Consider the following 16,412-nt stretch of genomic DNA (forward strand, 5'->3'; position numbering starts at 1 on the left):
AAATAAAATAGCTATTCTGACAGCTTGCTAAATTTACAGCCACCATTTGCCATATCATAGGAAATCTGCATTCTAGCTGGTGATAGTCCCTCCTCCCTACATACCAACGTGGCAATCACTCGGACACATACCTTATGTTCCTCCTTCATCACCTGTTCAATGAGTTCAGATTTCACTGGAGGCTTTGAATACTGGCCTGAGAGAAGGCCATGTCCTAACTTAGTCCTGGACGGGAGAGAAAAATAAAAACAAAAAGGTCGTTGTTGTCCCTCCTTAGAGATACTAATATTATCTATGAATTTCAATAACTGCAGCTCAATTTCTCTCAATTTCTCACAAATAACATTTATTTGATTCTAATTGATACTGGTTCCATTTTCCAATTTTCCTCAAGTACTTTATAGATAATTTTATTTCTTCCTTCTTATAAAAGTAACATATGCTCATTTTAGAACACTTTTAAAAATACAGAAAGTAAAGAAGAAAAGAGAATTTCCTTTAGTTCTGCAACCCAGAAAGAACCACTATGAATGCTTTATTAAAAAACTACACGTTTTTAGTGTAGGACACTACACTAAAATAACTACAATTGGGCACTCACATCTGTGTGTTGAAATCTTGTGTCGGATCTAAAGGAGAGTAGTCAAATATTCTTGGAAGATTTCCTACGTACCTAGAAAATGAGAAGTGACAGTCAAAACACAGAAATGGAGGGAAGCACAGAACCAAAATCATCCTAGCTAAGATCTTCTTACCTTTCTGTCAAAATTAAATCATCCACCTGAAGGAAAGTTTTTCTTGAGCTCCTACCTCTGCAGCTGCATTCCTTGACCTCCCTAAAATGTTTATGCTTCTATCAGTGGGTCTCAACCCTGGGTGTGAGTTAGAAACCCCTAAAAGAGTTTCTTAAAAAACTACGAAAGCCAAAGCCACCCACGGATGTTCTGATTTCACTGCCTGAGGCTGAGGTCCGGGAATTGGACTCTTTTACAAGTTCCTCAAGTGGTTCTAACACTGCCAGAATCAACAACCACTGTCTTATGCCATTGCAAATGCCATCTGGAAAATAAATGGTAAGGTTAGGAACTGCTCCAATCATGTCAAAATAAATAATGATGATAACAGCAATGATAACTCGTTTCTTGAGGATTTCCTATGTTACTTGGTTGAATCTTCATTACAACCATACTAGGAAGTGATTAGTATCATTACCTCATTTGAGAGGTGAGAAATCAGGGTGCAAATTCATTAGGTACCTTCCAAAGTTACCCAAGGGAAAGACGGATAATGCCCAGAGTGGCTCCAAAGCCATGCTCTGAACCACCCTGCCGGCTGTACCTGCCCAGGCCACAACCCCTCCTTCTGACCAGTTTATCCTCACGACAATGCTAGCTTTACCCACTCACCTCTAATCTCAACATATAATCATTCCTTTCACTTAAGTTCATTTCCTATTCCACACTCCCTGCTTTGTTATTTTTCTTTCCCTGTTCAGGCTCTGAGTTTCTGAGCCTGAAATTTTAGGCAGAAGAATCCAGAAGCAGATCCCTTTCTTTGGCCCTTCATGCACCCTGCTCTGCCTGCTTCTCTGATCTCATTTCCACTCCTCTCCCCACCTACAATGCCCCAGCCACCTGCCCCAGGGCATGCCAAGCTCACTCCTGCTTCAAGGTCGGGCCATCTGCTGCCTCTTTCCCAGAACACTGTCTCCACAGATCTTTTTGGGTCTGAGTAAAAATCACCTTCCACCCTTCCTAATTCCTTGTCACCTGACTTTCTTCTTGGCATTCATCCTATTTGCAATTACATAACATATTTATGTTCTTGTTTATTATCTGTCTCTCTAGAGATTAAATAGAATTTCTGTGAAGGCAGAGACTTCATCTATCAAAATCACTGCATCTCTAGTACTAGAACAGTATCTGACATGTAAAAGGCACTCAATAAACATATGTTGAATGAATATATTTATAATGAGTAATCACATAACCCATTTCCATAATTTACTACCTACAACCCAACAGAAAAATCATTACTGCAATAAAGCCTTAGCAGAGAACCATGACACACTAGTAGTTAGCAATGACCTCTAATTAGAAACCTCAACTACTGGCACCTGCTGTCTACAAACTCAAAATTTGTATTTCAGACTATGTACCTACATCAAAATTAACAGAGCACACTTCTCTGGGGACAGTCCCATTCAAACAGCTTGTGGATGTGTCACAAGGACAACAATTCCATCCAGAAATTTTCAACAGACCAAGAGCCAAAAATAGGGAAACCAAACTTTGGAACTAAACTATGCAGAGCCAGAGGATACAATGATGAATTCTTAGTAATAAACAACATGATAAAACTCACCAACTCTCTTACTATACAATCTTTATCATATCTCAAAACCTGACAGGATAAGGGGAAAAAAACTCATGGGGAAAATGAACATTAGTGAAAAGGCTTATGTTTTCAGGCAAGACTAGTAAAGAAGAATAAATTTAAACAGGGTAAATCTTTGATGTCAAGAAAGTCCACTTTGCTAGTAAAAAAGGAATTCATATTCCTTTTCTAATCAATGAGAAATTAAATTAACATGCAAAAGTAATGCTAGATAATTTTTTAAATACATATTATACCTTCAGTTTGTAATCTAGTGGTTCTCAAAGAAAAAAAAAAAAAACATAGTTCTGCCATCTGAGAATCCACCTTAGTTGTCATTCAACTTGTATACTAGTTTATTGAGATACGATTTTTATCAGAATTATTTTGAAATGTAAACTGGGTCCAAGTGGCAGAGTATCAAGGAGTCAGGACAAAGTTTCCAAATTACACTGTGTTTGTGCATAAGTCATTTAATATCTCTGTGAGTCACTCTTTCTACTTACAAAAGGGAGGCACTGCTCCTGGACCAAACCCCACTAAGTTAGTCCCACTGGGGAAAAAGGAGTTTGAAGAGCAAACATTTCAATCCGGTGATATTTGGTAAAGAGCAGAAAAACAGGAGACGAGTATAAATAATAACTTGCTCATGTTCTAACATCCACTGTAAATGTTTAGAAAATAGATAATAAAATATTAGATTCTAAATTTAAAATTCTAAAACCCTTGAAACAAGACTGCGGTGAGGAATGAGAACCTTAATTCCAAAACACAGACATGAGTTATATTTTTTCATTGAAGAAAATATTCAGAAAGGTAATTGTTTATCAAACTTTGGAGTGTAGGAAGAATTTTCAAAAACTAAAGATTATAAAGAACTAAAATTTTTGTTGGGCTTTATAACAAAAGAAAGCAAATTTCTTCCATTCTAGTTTAAAAGAAATAATAATTTTATAATACCTACCATAAGGACATTCCTTCAATATTAAAAAAAAAAAAAATCTTGGGGCATGAGACATATAAGATGAAGCAACACTGTTGCCCAATCAAACGATAATACAAGTATGAGATATAGGTAAGAACTAATAAAAATAATAAGTTGTATAATGCATACCTTTCAAAAAGTTTTCTCATCTCAGAGCTTCAAATCTGTTCTTCCTTCTATACAACACCCTCTGTCCCCACTCCTCCCATGCATCTGTCCAGATGTGTGTCCCTGTGTGTCCTTTCTTCAGAGAGATCTTGACCACCTCCTTTCCTTTTCCTTCATAGAATTTACCATGTCTATAACCATGCACTTGTTCTTATGAATATTTACTAAATGTCTGTTTCACCAAGTGGGGCCAGGCATCGTAGCCCTTTGTTTTCCACTGAACCCCCGACACCCAGTACACTGCTGAGCAAGAGCAGAACCTGCTCTTTCCTAGATGAAAATCAGACATGGAAAACTGACCATAAATTTCCAAAACCAGAAACAGGTATAAGTCCTCAAATACAAGAGAGGAAGAAAGGTATATCTGATGAACTTGTTATTAACCACTATTAAAGTCATTGGCATTTCAACTCCATTGGGTAAACTACTGCCCTGTGCCGCTACTAGTGTGCTGTCTGCCCGTCTGTCTGTCTTAGCACACATATGTCCTATTCCATATTGGAACCAAGGTGGAAAGCTACCCACTCTGGAAAAGACAAGAGACTATTTTCTAAACTTAGGCAGTAGCTGCCCACGACTGCTCCAGCTGCAGGTTCCGGTCTCTGTGGCTCCCTGTCCTAAGCACAGCCTTAGGAAGAAAATGGCCACAGAAACAGCTGCTCTGGCCCTCGGTGTGGAAGAGGAAGACAGCTTTGGACGTGCCCAGGTAGGAAGTGCTCTAAGTCAAGGTCTCCCAAACTATCTGAAGTGAAGGGCCAGCTTTTTTATTTCAACTCACAGATGATATATTTTAAAAAATACAATAAAAATAAGTTATTATAAAAATGAAATGCCACTTATAAAACATGACAATGTCAAATTGCTACAAAAATTTCTAAACGCTCCCTCTCGATTCCCATCCTTATTATCCAGCAGCGTGAGGACCAGCACCAGTCTGTAAACCACATTTTGAGTGGTAAAAAAAAGAAAAGCCTAAATCCTCTAAGAAACTCCACTCACCAGAGGGCAACATTGACCAACGAGTTCATTGAATCTCTCCTAGCGCATCTCTAGGAAGAGATCTGGCAGGCTTGCTGTGAAGATTAATGATTAATATTTTCTTGGCATAGAGGATGATGGTCTAAAAATAGAAGCCATTATTAATATGGCAGATCCCTGTGGGAGGTTTTTCAGTGTACAAAGCTCTCCTTATCTCACCTGATCCCCATGACACTTGACCAGGATTCTCGCCCAGCTTTAGTGCAAGAAGTCACACCATGGAAGATGTGGCAAAATGTCCTGCAGCTGATGAAGATCGGCTTCCCCATCACATACTGACTAGACTGGACCTGGAAGGATCGGAGGGCAGTGCTGTGCGCCAGGTCTGCGGGGAGAGGGGACTTACGCTCTCTGGAATTCCGGGATGCTGAAAATGGCCTGCATGACAGAACTGAGATAGCAGCTGTTGCCCAGGTTCTTGAGGCCCGTGTACCCCGGACCATACATGGGCTTCAGCTTCGTCCCCGTCTCTTGGATCACTTCCCATTCGCTGACTCGCGGCTTGATGTCATTGTCCCGGAGCCCATTCTCTGTCTGGGGCAAAGTCATTATAAAAAAACAACTTTAGCTGTGATTAACATTCAATGATCATGTCCCATGAATTGTTTCTAACAGCAATGGAAGTTCCTGCCTTTTTCCTCCCCAACTAAACAGAAGAATAAACGACCCAAGTAAAAGACACTGAGAGGGGGATGGTTGCACAACAATGTAAATGCACTTAATGCCACACAAATGTACACTTAAAAATGGCTTAATGGTAACTTTTATGTTACATCTATCTTCCCACAATAAAAAAAAACATATTTAAAAGATTTAAAAATAAAAGAGAGATTGAGAAAGAGATAGGAAGAGGAAAGAAGACAAATAGGAATCAAAAAAAAAAAAAAAGCAAGTAGAATAATTTCAAGAGAAGATAAAACACAACACAGCAAACAAAAAGGCAAGGTAGTTGGAGAGGAAAGTGGAATAAAACCAGGGGGCTTGGGAGTGCCTTGAAATAGGTGGAAGGCTTTAAGAAGAGCGGAGAAAATAAATTAACTAGTAGCATGAGTGAAAAAGAAGAGATAGAAGGAGAGCATGAGGAAAGGAAGATGGCCTGCGATGGGGGAAAGAACACAAAATACGCACATTTAAAAAGCTCAAATTTACACAGTCATGATAGCAGCTTGAAAACAATATTAAATGAAGCAAAGCTTTTCCATCAACATAAATATGTTGGCTTATTCTTTCCACCCCATAAGAGCTCTGCTTCCCTCCCTGAAATTAATTAAAGTGATGTTGGTCACAGATAATTTTAAAGGTTATCTTTCCGTACCTTCTCCCTTAAGTGAACAAAGAGTGATTCATGCAATTCTCCATCAAAGGAGATAGAAATTTTGCACATAAACTCCAACTAAAACAAAACGGTACTTGACAAGGTACCATTTTTATTATACCATAAAAAAATCTAAGCTGGTAATCAAAAGAAAATGCAAATTAATTACATTCGAGAAGTAAATGTAAACATTTAAGACCTAAAACCTAAAAAATGAAAATTCATGTTAGAGGAATTCTATATTAAATAAACCAGTTTCCCCTAACAAGGTAAAAATAGAGACAAAAGTAGATGTTCTCACCCCATGCATATGGAGCATATCGATTCCAAAATGCGCTAAGTGCTTGGCCAAATGAGGATCCAAAACAGGCTCTTCTTCTTGAAAAGAATAAACATCTAGAGGGTGAGAGAAAATAAGCACTGAGATTTGTAACCAAGTCATTCAGTACTTAACATATAATTTATTGAGATCTTACTATGCACGAGGCTTGGATTGTGTCAACGAACAAAGCAAAAACCTCTTCCAAGTTACATTCAACTGGGGAAAGACGGATGATGAACAACAAACAATAAATGGGTATTTTTTGTAAATGTACCCATATATCAATTCTTTTGACATTTCCGGAAGTAATAAAAAAGTTTCTGAAACTAGAAAATAAGACAGCAGCGTCTAAAGTTAGAATAATTTAAAATTAGAAAAACGCAAACACCTGACAGTTTAAATACTAAAAACATCAACAAAAATCTCTGAACTAATAATTTAAACAAACATATCCATATTTTCCATCTATGACAAGTGACAGAAAAATGCCACTCAAATACTGGCTGGAAGGTGAAAATGACATTCCCTAGACACTTGAACTTTGGTGATTACTAACTAGTGAGAGAGTTTCGAAGACACAAGACTTAAGCCTCTAATTATCAGAGCTCTGTTTGAAAATAATATGATTGCTAGAATTACATTATTGGCACTGGCCTAGAATTCTGAAATCAGTAAAAAATCACATAGTACCCTATGGTTCTTAACTCATCAGATTCACGCCACATGGAAAAATTAACATTTCCTATCTCCAATAATTAACTGCTCCAAAGATACAACATGATTGAGTCAGACATCACAGTTATTTCTTACCCCAATGACAAAAACAGTTTAGTGAGTAACATACAAGTAATCTAAAAATAAACTGTGATCCTTAAACTTGGCCATAATGAAAAATTTATAAATATGTCATCATAGAAAAGAAAATTTGAAGTGAACTCAAGAGGCTCAAAGTCCTGGCTTCTAAATTTTTTCATTAGGAAACTTACTTTATCTTCAACTTCAGCTCAGCAAAGGCAAGGCTTAGCTCAGAAAACTACTGTAGCAAACAAGTACTGCCTGACCAGTGTGACCCACTCCTGCCCCCTAAGGTGACTTTAAAATTTGGAGTCAAGAAGCACATTTAGGAAGTTTCCAGAGGGATCCTCCCAGGAATAGCCCAAGCAGTGCTTCACAAGTAACTACACTCACTTTAGAAGGAAACCAGTCATTGTTTTGTTTCAAGTTAAACAACAAACTAAACCATGGAGAATGTAGAGAGATCCACAGAAGGAAAAAGATAAAAGTTTTAGAGCATGAATAACCTATTGATGTAGTAAGAACGTTAGAAAATGGTACGTGCAGTAAGTTTTAAAATTAACTAAGGAAAACGTTAGAGAACAGAGATGGAGACTGACATCAAGACCGAGGATCTATAATGAATTACATCAAAATGGTAATAATTTGTTACCTCTAAATGAGAATGCTTCTTTTTTGTGGTTGTTAGTTTTTGCTTTTTTCTCAAAATTTATTATAATATTTTGATTGAAAAAAATTCTTATAAGCAATTCCCAAAGATTAAAATGATTCTGTTGGATGGTACGGTATTAGAGTACGATTGCTCATTACTGTTCATCCACATGGGTTAATTTACTCATTCATTTACTCATCCAGTCATGTATTCAACAAATATTTACTGAATACCAAATTTATACAGACATTGACAATATGTTGTTAAATAAGTCAAGCAGGGTCTCTTCTCTCATTAAGTTTAAACTTTACTATTTCAAACAGTCTTGGAAGAAATGCTGGTTTGGTATAAAGGACCTCAGCATACATTTTCTTGGATATGGTTCAGTCATGTGACTTTAGGATCTCTTCCTTAGCCCCCAGAAAATGTTAGAAGTCCAAGTCCTGCTCTCAGATTCCCACACAGGAAAGCAAAAGGGAGAGAGGGGTAAAGATGTACCTCAACAAGTTCTTACATCCAGAAAAAGAAACAAAACCAGGGAAGCCAGCTTTGCTATGTTCTCACAGCTCAAGTGGAGAGAAAAAGAGAACCTTTGGTCAAACACCAAATAATAAGTCAGAGAAAAAAGGATGAGAAAAGTTTCTCTTCAAAATGCTGATCTATCCGTCCAAACTGCATCTCTCCACCATGAGCTTACATATGTGTGTCTACAGACCATCTGCCACAGCCGGGAAAAGAGAAACCAGAGAATGCTCCAGTAAGTATTAGAAAAATAAACAAAAAATTAATGAGTTCTGAGGCATGTACCATCATCACCTTAAAAAGTATAACTCCCACAACAGATAAAACCTAGACTATGGTCAAGAAAGGAAAACAAGCAAGAGTAAAAAGAAGTTAATAAAAAAGGAAGGAAGGAAGGAAGGAAGGAAGGAAGGAAGGAAGGAAGGAAGGAAAGAGGGAGGGAGGGAAGGAGGTGAATCAGAAGCAAATTTTACTGGTATATCTTTCTCCATCTGTTTACTCCACAAATATCTACTGAGCATCTACTATATGTGAGTGGCCATGCCAGAAGGCAGAGGTATAATAGTGTACAACAAGCATGGTGCTTAGGCCCTGCTGTCCAATGCGGCCACCATTAAACAGTTACAGGATCTTGTAAAAACCGCTATGATGGAGCAGTACAAGGTGCTACAGAGGCACACAGGATGGGCACAAGCTAGGTCAAAACTAAAATGAAGCTGTCAATGGCTTGATTCCAAATCTTCAGGCTGTGACAAACTCAAGGGAGCTTAAGCCCAAGTCACAGAATGAAGATGACTAAAGAAGAAAAACCACCTTGAGATGCTATTGAGCTAGTGCAGGGCCAGTGAGACAGGCAATTTCACAGCTGTCTTGGGCATCTCTGGAAGACTCTCCTGCAATCACCCAAGGCACTGAAGCACATTCTTCGGTAAACTAGTTTCCATGATGGAAGAAAAAAAACATCCTTTCCTTCTTCCATCCCTTCTCGCCCTCATCCCACCAAGAACCTCATCCTTGCTTTGCCAAACCAATATCTCGTCCCACAGAGGAAAGCTTTTTGTTTGTTTCTTTGTATGGTGATCTGTTTCTTGGTTTGTTTGTTGTTATACCCATGGGGACCGAATGGAATTTGACATGGGGCCCATTTTTACTATCCAGGCCACCACAATGGCCTAGCCTGAGGCATTAAGGCTTCTTGGAAGAACTAATTCTGAGTTGAGACCTCAAGATGAGTAGGAGTTTCTCACTGAACAGGTTATATCCTTACAGGGGAGAAGGAAACCAGGATAATCAGATCATGCTACCATTAAATATTTGACCTCACAACCTGCTTGGATTCCATGTTTACTAAGCAATATTCTAAATATAATTCAGTTTCCCATGGGGAAAGAATGTACTAGTCAAGCAGACATAAACATCCCACTTACAGGCAGTTGAATTTTTCATTATAAACTAAAAACTAAACACCCTGAGTCTGAGACTTTGTCTCCTGTAAGTTGGATCAGCCTCAATTAGCCTAGCAAGTATGGTAGACAGGACCCTCAGCGGTGGCACTTGCACCAAAAGGTGGTTACCCTGCCCCCAGACGAAGGGCACCCTGCCCTCCTGGGCCACAGCATACACAAGGTTCATCATTAGATATTTAAGGAAACTTTATATGTTTTCATTCACTTATTTGGCTTTTAAATAAATAAGTTACAGTTACCAATCTATTAAACACAGAGTTAAAAGAAACTAAAATACAATTGATGCATACCATAAACTTTTATAAAATGATAATTAGACTGAAAATAATCATTTATGTTCAAACCAATTATGCACAAGATAAGCAAAGATCAACTCCTGATCCTTTTTCAAAAAGTGATCATTATTTCTTTCTTTATTTATTTCTTAAATAAATTCAAGAACTCCCATCACAAGCTGTATGATCCACACTGCTACTGTGAATATTTTATGCATCTATGATTAAAACAGGAGTATTTATTCAAATACTATCAATTATTTGATAAAGAAAACCTTAAAAGTTCTTCTTCCTCTAAAAAAAAAGACCTAACTATGGCAGGTAATGGGTTAATATTCTTAATAGCTAAGATGTTTAAAACCAATAAGAAAAAACACCTACACACAAACCTACTAGAAAATCAACCTAAGAAATTCACATTAAGAACTATGAACGGCTGAAAAGACTATGAAAAATATTCAGCCTCAGTAGTAAAGCAAATTAAAATAAGATACCAGGTTAGCAAAGGTTTTTTAAATTTTTTAATACCCACAGTTGTCAAAGATTTGGTAAATTCTTATCCATTGCTGGTAGGAATGTAAGTTACTATAACTGTTTTAAAAAAAAAAAAACTCAGCAATTGAAAATTTAAAAGGTTCAATCTTTTGTTCATAGGAATTTACCCTAAAAAAAATCATCAGATAAACACCCAAAGATTTGCAAAAGTACAAGGATGTTCATCAGAATAGCAAAAAATGACATCAACTCACAGGGCACAGTAAAGTGATTTATGAAACTATCATGGGATATTGATGAACATTTAATGACAAAGAAAAGATAATTTAAAGTTAAATCAAAAAAATCAGGTATAAAACTTTATATAGTGTGATTCAATTTTTGTAAAATTACGGGGGCAGGGAGGATGCGCGCATTTGTATAAGGACTGATCAAGGCCTTAAAAAAGAAAAAAGACTGAAAGAATATATCCAAGTTGTTAGAAGTGATTTGTCTGGCAGGTGGTATTACTAGTGATTTTTATTTATTTCCCTAAACTTTTCTCTGTTTTCTAAATATGTTACACTGAACATCTGCTTCTTGTATAATCAAGGGGCAAATATAAAACTCACTTCCTCGAGCTGAAAGGAAAGAAACTTCAGATGTACTCTAAATTGTAGTTTAAAAATAAGTTTCACACGAGAAGAAGGTTTCTGGAAAATTGAAGATGCGTAGAAAATAGAATTAACCTTTGCCTTTATTATTAGCATACATTTAAAAATCTAATTATTTAAATATTCATATACCAGATGGTTCATTTAACAAAAGTATGTGGCTTAATATGTGTATGATTTTGTACGGAACCCAGAGATAAGACATAGCCCAGCTTTCAAACAACTGAAATTTTAGAACTAAGCCATGTATACAAATAGATGTAGTCTTAGACAGGATTTGCTAAGAGTTAGACTTCTAATAACTGGTCTTATCAAAGTACTACATAAGACAGCATAGAAAGCAAAACAATTGAGTTATTCTCCCCTTATAATTTCATCCAACAGAATTCCTACATTACAAACCCTTCTCTCTGGTCCCCTAAAAGGACAAGGATGGTTTCCTAATACAACAGTCATTCAACACGGCAATGATTTGCAAGTACCTTGCTGTAACCCACATCTAACCACAGATCCTGAATTTTCTCTTCAGATTCTGGAAGTCTTAGGATTCAACCTGGCTTGTGTAGAGATTTGTATTTTTGTTTGTTTGGGTTGTTTTTGGGGCGGGGCTGGGGCGGCGTACAAGCACCTGAGACTCTTGCAGCTACTTTTCTCTGATAAGTTAAGTCCACCAACTTTGAAAGGAGGAAAATTATCCGATATGTGAATCAAAAAAATCTTGACATAAGTGCCAGCCCTCAGTTATAAAATAAATGAGAAACAAAACCAGTTTGATGGAAAAGGCATGGTTGACAAGTGTACCACATTTAGCAAAAACACCCTAGCAAATTAAGCAGGCTAATTCAGTCATAGAATGATAACAGAGAAAAGTCAAATGCCTTTCTATTTCTCCTAAAAAAAAAAAAAAAAAATCACCTGACCTTAAAGTAAAAAGAAACAGAGCTTAAAGCCTAGAAAGATAGAGAAGATGAACCTAGATGTTGATCTGGAGTGACACGTAGTAAATATTTTCAATGAGGCTTAGATGATTTCTTATAGCCCGTGCTCAATATTTAAGTTTCTCATTACTTACCGTGATATTATTTCCCTTTTTCTTCACAAAATGGTAGAAAGAATTAACTATAAACACAACCAAACGCTAACATTTAAAGCATGCAGTATGAGAGCATAAAGGAAAAAAACAAAACAAAACAAAACAATTCTGAAGCTGACAGTACATATAGAAACCAATTCTAATCCTCGCTGCACATAAACACCATTGTTGCCAGCTGACAGCAGGGATTCTGAACACACAGTATCCCTGAAAACCCATCTTCTCCATAATGAATCCATTTGTTCCTAAAATGATACTAATCCAAATAATGAATTCTAGGGCTTCCGCCTACTGTTCTTAATGGTAGGTTTGTTTGTGTACATTCGCTTCACAAATCCTGGTTCCTACTTTTGCCCTCTTAGCCATACAGAGATATACAGAAAGATAATAATAAAAACAGCTAACTTTTATTAAGACCTTACTGTGTTCACTGGGCTAGAAGCTTATGCACTTAACAAACCTATGAGGGAGGTACCATGATTATCCTCAAGATGAGGAACCTGACACTTAAAGGATTTGAAAACTCACCCAAGACTTGATGACTAATAAGAGACAGAATCAGAATTCAAACCTGACTGTCTGAGTCCAGAGCCCACACCCTCCAATCCTGGGATTAAGGCGCTAGTTAAATCTAAAAGGGAGGCATTGCAAGTTCCCAGAGGTGTACAGGCACACTCACCTGCCCCGTCAGGAGTGATGGTTCCCAGTTTCACAGCTAGAGGGTAGCCCATGTCTCTGTAATGCTCCAGTGCATGCCCGTTACCCCCAGAGCTGTCGAAAAACCACTTCCCACACAGCACAGAGCCGTCAGTCAGATTCAACCAGAGGTTTTCTCGCAGGTCACACCTGGCACACTTCCAACCACTGGAAAGTCATTAGAGACCAGTTAATACAGCTGGAATGCAAGGCATAATTAGAAAATTAACATCCAAAATAATGGAGTGTCTCAAGCTGGGGGCCACAAGAAACAGACACTGGAATGCAAGACCCCTCCCAGAGCAGCAGGACAGCTCAGTATCCTGCCTGCCACCCAGATGGGGACTAGCTCCTCCCACCTCCTCGATGACTCTTTCACTTTAGAAAACTGACACAACCTGAGGATGGGAAGGGAGGTCATTTTCTTAATATTCCTATGTGAAGGACAGTGGAATTTAAATAAGTTTAAAACATTAAGGATCTCATGTATATACACATCTAAAGTTAGAAAGTATTAACCACACCTAGGAAAACTAGTTTAAACGAAAACCTACGACACAGCAAAGCTAAATTAAGTAGAAAGAAAATCACCTTAAGTGAAGGTTAAAAGTTGCATATATGCCAATTACCTTACAGAAAAGTTCTATCACTTAATTCTAATAAATACCCTTCAGCATCAGTATTATCAGGCCCCCACTGCTAACAGGAGAAGCTGAGGTCGTGTGCCTTCGCTAACACCACATGGAATGGGAATGCAGTATAGTCAGGATTCAACAAGACTGGACACATCTCTAATCCATTTGCTTTTTCCTTCTAGCACCTGCCTCTGTAAACACACCAGCTTCTAACAGGAGATGCTAATGTAGCCCAAAGAGCATTCCAGCCAAAAATGTGACAACCAAAGACTGTTGTAAGTTGGGTTCCCCAAGAAGCAGACTCTGAAAGAAAGGTCTGAATGCAAATAGGGTGTTTGGAAGGTGATCTCAGGAAGCACCATAGCAAAGTGGACTGGAAAGGGCAGAAAGGCACCATGGGCAACTGGGGCTCAGTCCAGCTGGGGAACTCCAGGAGACCGGTATCCCGCCTAAGGGGTAGGGATGTAGGGTATTTACCCAGCCCCTCCACAGTCACTGGTTGAGGGCTATTCCAGAAGGATAGGAGCAGGCATTAACTCTGCTGTGTTTCTGACTGTCCCATGTACAGTCCTACCAAGCTCTCAAGAAAAGCATTACAAGTGCTTTCAACTGGAAGCCTTAGTGGGGAATGGGCTCAGGGGGATGGGCTGGCCATGCTCAGCACCTACTACAAAGGTACGAATAATTTTTAAGAAAATTTTTTAGCTTATTTTTTAAATCATCTGATACAAAAATATCTAACTGCTAATTCTGAGAAGAGGTAGACAAGTTAAGTATCCCTTTGGCCAGTTTAGGGGGATAACGTTCCATTTCGCTATCCGATGCTCACCTTGGAGGAATCCTGACTCCGTTGTCCAACTGAGTGAGGTTATTGGCATACTTGGATACTGGCAACTCACTTTCCCATGTGTCTGGGTCCTGCTTTCTGTAGGGAGACTTTGAGCTAAGAACTGCATCACAAGCAATTGTTACCTGTAAGACAAACCCAGATGTAACATATTGAGTTTAAGAAAATAGCAACTTCTATAAAATGAATTTTAAAATTTATTAATAAATACAGCTTAAGCCAAGAAAATTCAAATGGTACAGTTATCGCAAAAGCAAGGTCCTGGTTTCCTGACTGCAACACATTCTCCCTGAATCAAGGTTTTGTCACTGGTCTGGAATTTGCAGTAGTGACAATGACACAAGGTAGCAAGGTACCAAATCTAGTTTGTAAGCCCAAATGTAGGAGTCAGATTTCACAATTCCTACCTCTTAGCAAGCAGAATGAAAGGTATAAGGTGAACAATTTATAGGGGTGAAATTAGCTACCAGAAAGCCTAGGATTTACTCAAGTGGTGTGTTTTCCTCCTAACAAATACACACCCAGATATCCAATATCCTCAACTCATCACACAATGGCATGTGGTCAAGGGCACTTGAATGAAATGCAAGCAGTGCAGCTCCATTACTTAATCTAGTGCAAATGTGACCCTGGATAGGGACATGCCTAGGTGTCTCTGTGCCAGACCAGTCCACATCATGAGCAAATCTGTGATGTCCAGCTTGGTACCAACTGACCATGGGAAAGGGAGGACAGATTCTCTGCTTTTCCCCAAACCCAATTGATCCTAGACATATGCCTATCACCACATTTGCTATTTGCTTAATCCTATATCTTACTCCTAGCTGTCTTTAAAAACATTTTCTAGTGGGAATGTAAAATGGCACAGCCACTTTGGAAAAGAGTTTGGCAGGTTCTCAAATGATTAGAGTTACCATATGACCCAGAAATTCCACTCCTAAGTATATACCCAAGATAAATGAAAATATGTGTTCACACAAAAACTTATACACAAATGTTCATAGACGCATTACTTATAATAGCCAAAAACAACCCAAGTGCCCATTAATGAATGATAAATGGGTTAGTAAAATGTCATTTATCCATAAAATAGAAAGTTATTCAGCAATAAAAAATGAAGTATTCAAACATGTTACAACATGGATAAATCTTTAAAATATGTTAAGTGAAAAAAAGCTAGCCACAAAGAACTATGTACTGTATGATTCCACTTATATGAATGTCCAGAATAGGCAAATCCATAGAGCTGGAGAATGGATTAGTGATTGCCAGAGGCTGCGGGGGATGAGAGGTTGGGAGGTGATAGCTATAGAGTAACAAAATAATTCTAAAATGAGATAGTGGTGATAGATGCCCAACTCTGAATATAATAAAAGCCACTGAATTATTTTTTTAAAATTTTTAAACAAAATTTTTATTTTACATCACCAACATCTTGCACAGTTAGCTGAACTTCATGCAGAATATTTTCCCTTGGGTAGCACTGACAATTGACTCTACAATTGATTAAGAGACAAGAGAGGAAGTTCCCCCAGCTGCTGTCCCACCCCTACCTGGCCCATGGGCCATTCCTATCAGTCCTGCATCCAAAATCTATTTGGAATCTATCTCTTCTCGATTTCAACCACACCTATCCTAGTTCCAACCACCATCACCGCTGCCCAGATGGCCCACAGCAGCCTCCTCACAGTCTCCTTTCTTCCAGAAGCTAGAGTGATCTGCTGTGAATATTAGATCTTATCCTTCCCCAGCTTAAAACTACAAGGTTATACTGAACACTACCAACTGACGACACTGGTCCAGGCATCATCAGGAATAAGGAAGAGGTCCCCACTCTCAAAAAAGTTATACCCCATTACAGGTCAGGCACTCAAAAATATATTTTAAAACCTTTTAAAAGAGATACTCCCATTCATCTCTCACCAATAAACACTGTTACATAATTACTCTCTCTTTTCAACTATCAAAACTCATCTCTTACCCCTTCCAGAGCTGCCCACACCTAGAGAACAGAGCTGAGTTCACCACCAGCCCCTTCCTGATTTCATGGAGTTATTTATGCCACCTGAGCACTTCTGA

The 16,412-nt window shown here is 38.2% G+C and overlaps 1 protein-coding gene across 1 annotated transcript in view; it reads right to left on the reverse strand.

Moving 5' to 3' along the window:
• The window catches only part of USP13 (ubiquitin specific peptidase 13), a 99,262-nt gene that overhangs the window by 43,045 nt on the left and 39,805 nt on the right, over nt 1–16,412 (reverse strand). Inside the window, exons 5-10 of the mRNA XM_011383028.2 lie at nt 14,316–14,458; nt 12,835–13,019; nt 6,184–6,278; nt 4,914–5,101; nt 602–673; nt 132–225 (exon numbers count right to left, since the gene is read on the reverse strand). Coding sequence (XP_011381330.1) covers nt 132–225; nt 602–673; nt 4,914–5,101; nt 6,184–6,278; nt 12,835–13,019; nt 14,316–14,458 — 777 coding nt within the window. The remainder of the gene's footprint in view (nt 1–131; nt 226–601; nt 674–4,913; nt 5,102–6,183; nt 6,279–12,834; nt 13,020–14,315; nt 14,459–16,412) is intronic.

Source organism: Pteropus vampyrus, unplaced genomic scaffold (genome assembly GCF_000151845.1).
Source record: "Pteropus vampyrus isolate Shadow unplaced genomic scaffold, Pvam_2.0 Scaffold14, whole genome shotgun sequence".
NCBI classification, from domain to species: Eukaryota; Metazoa; Chordata; class Mammalia; order Chiroptera; family Pteropodidae; genus Pteropus; species Pteropus vampyrus.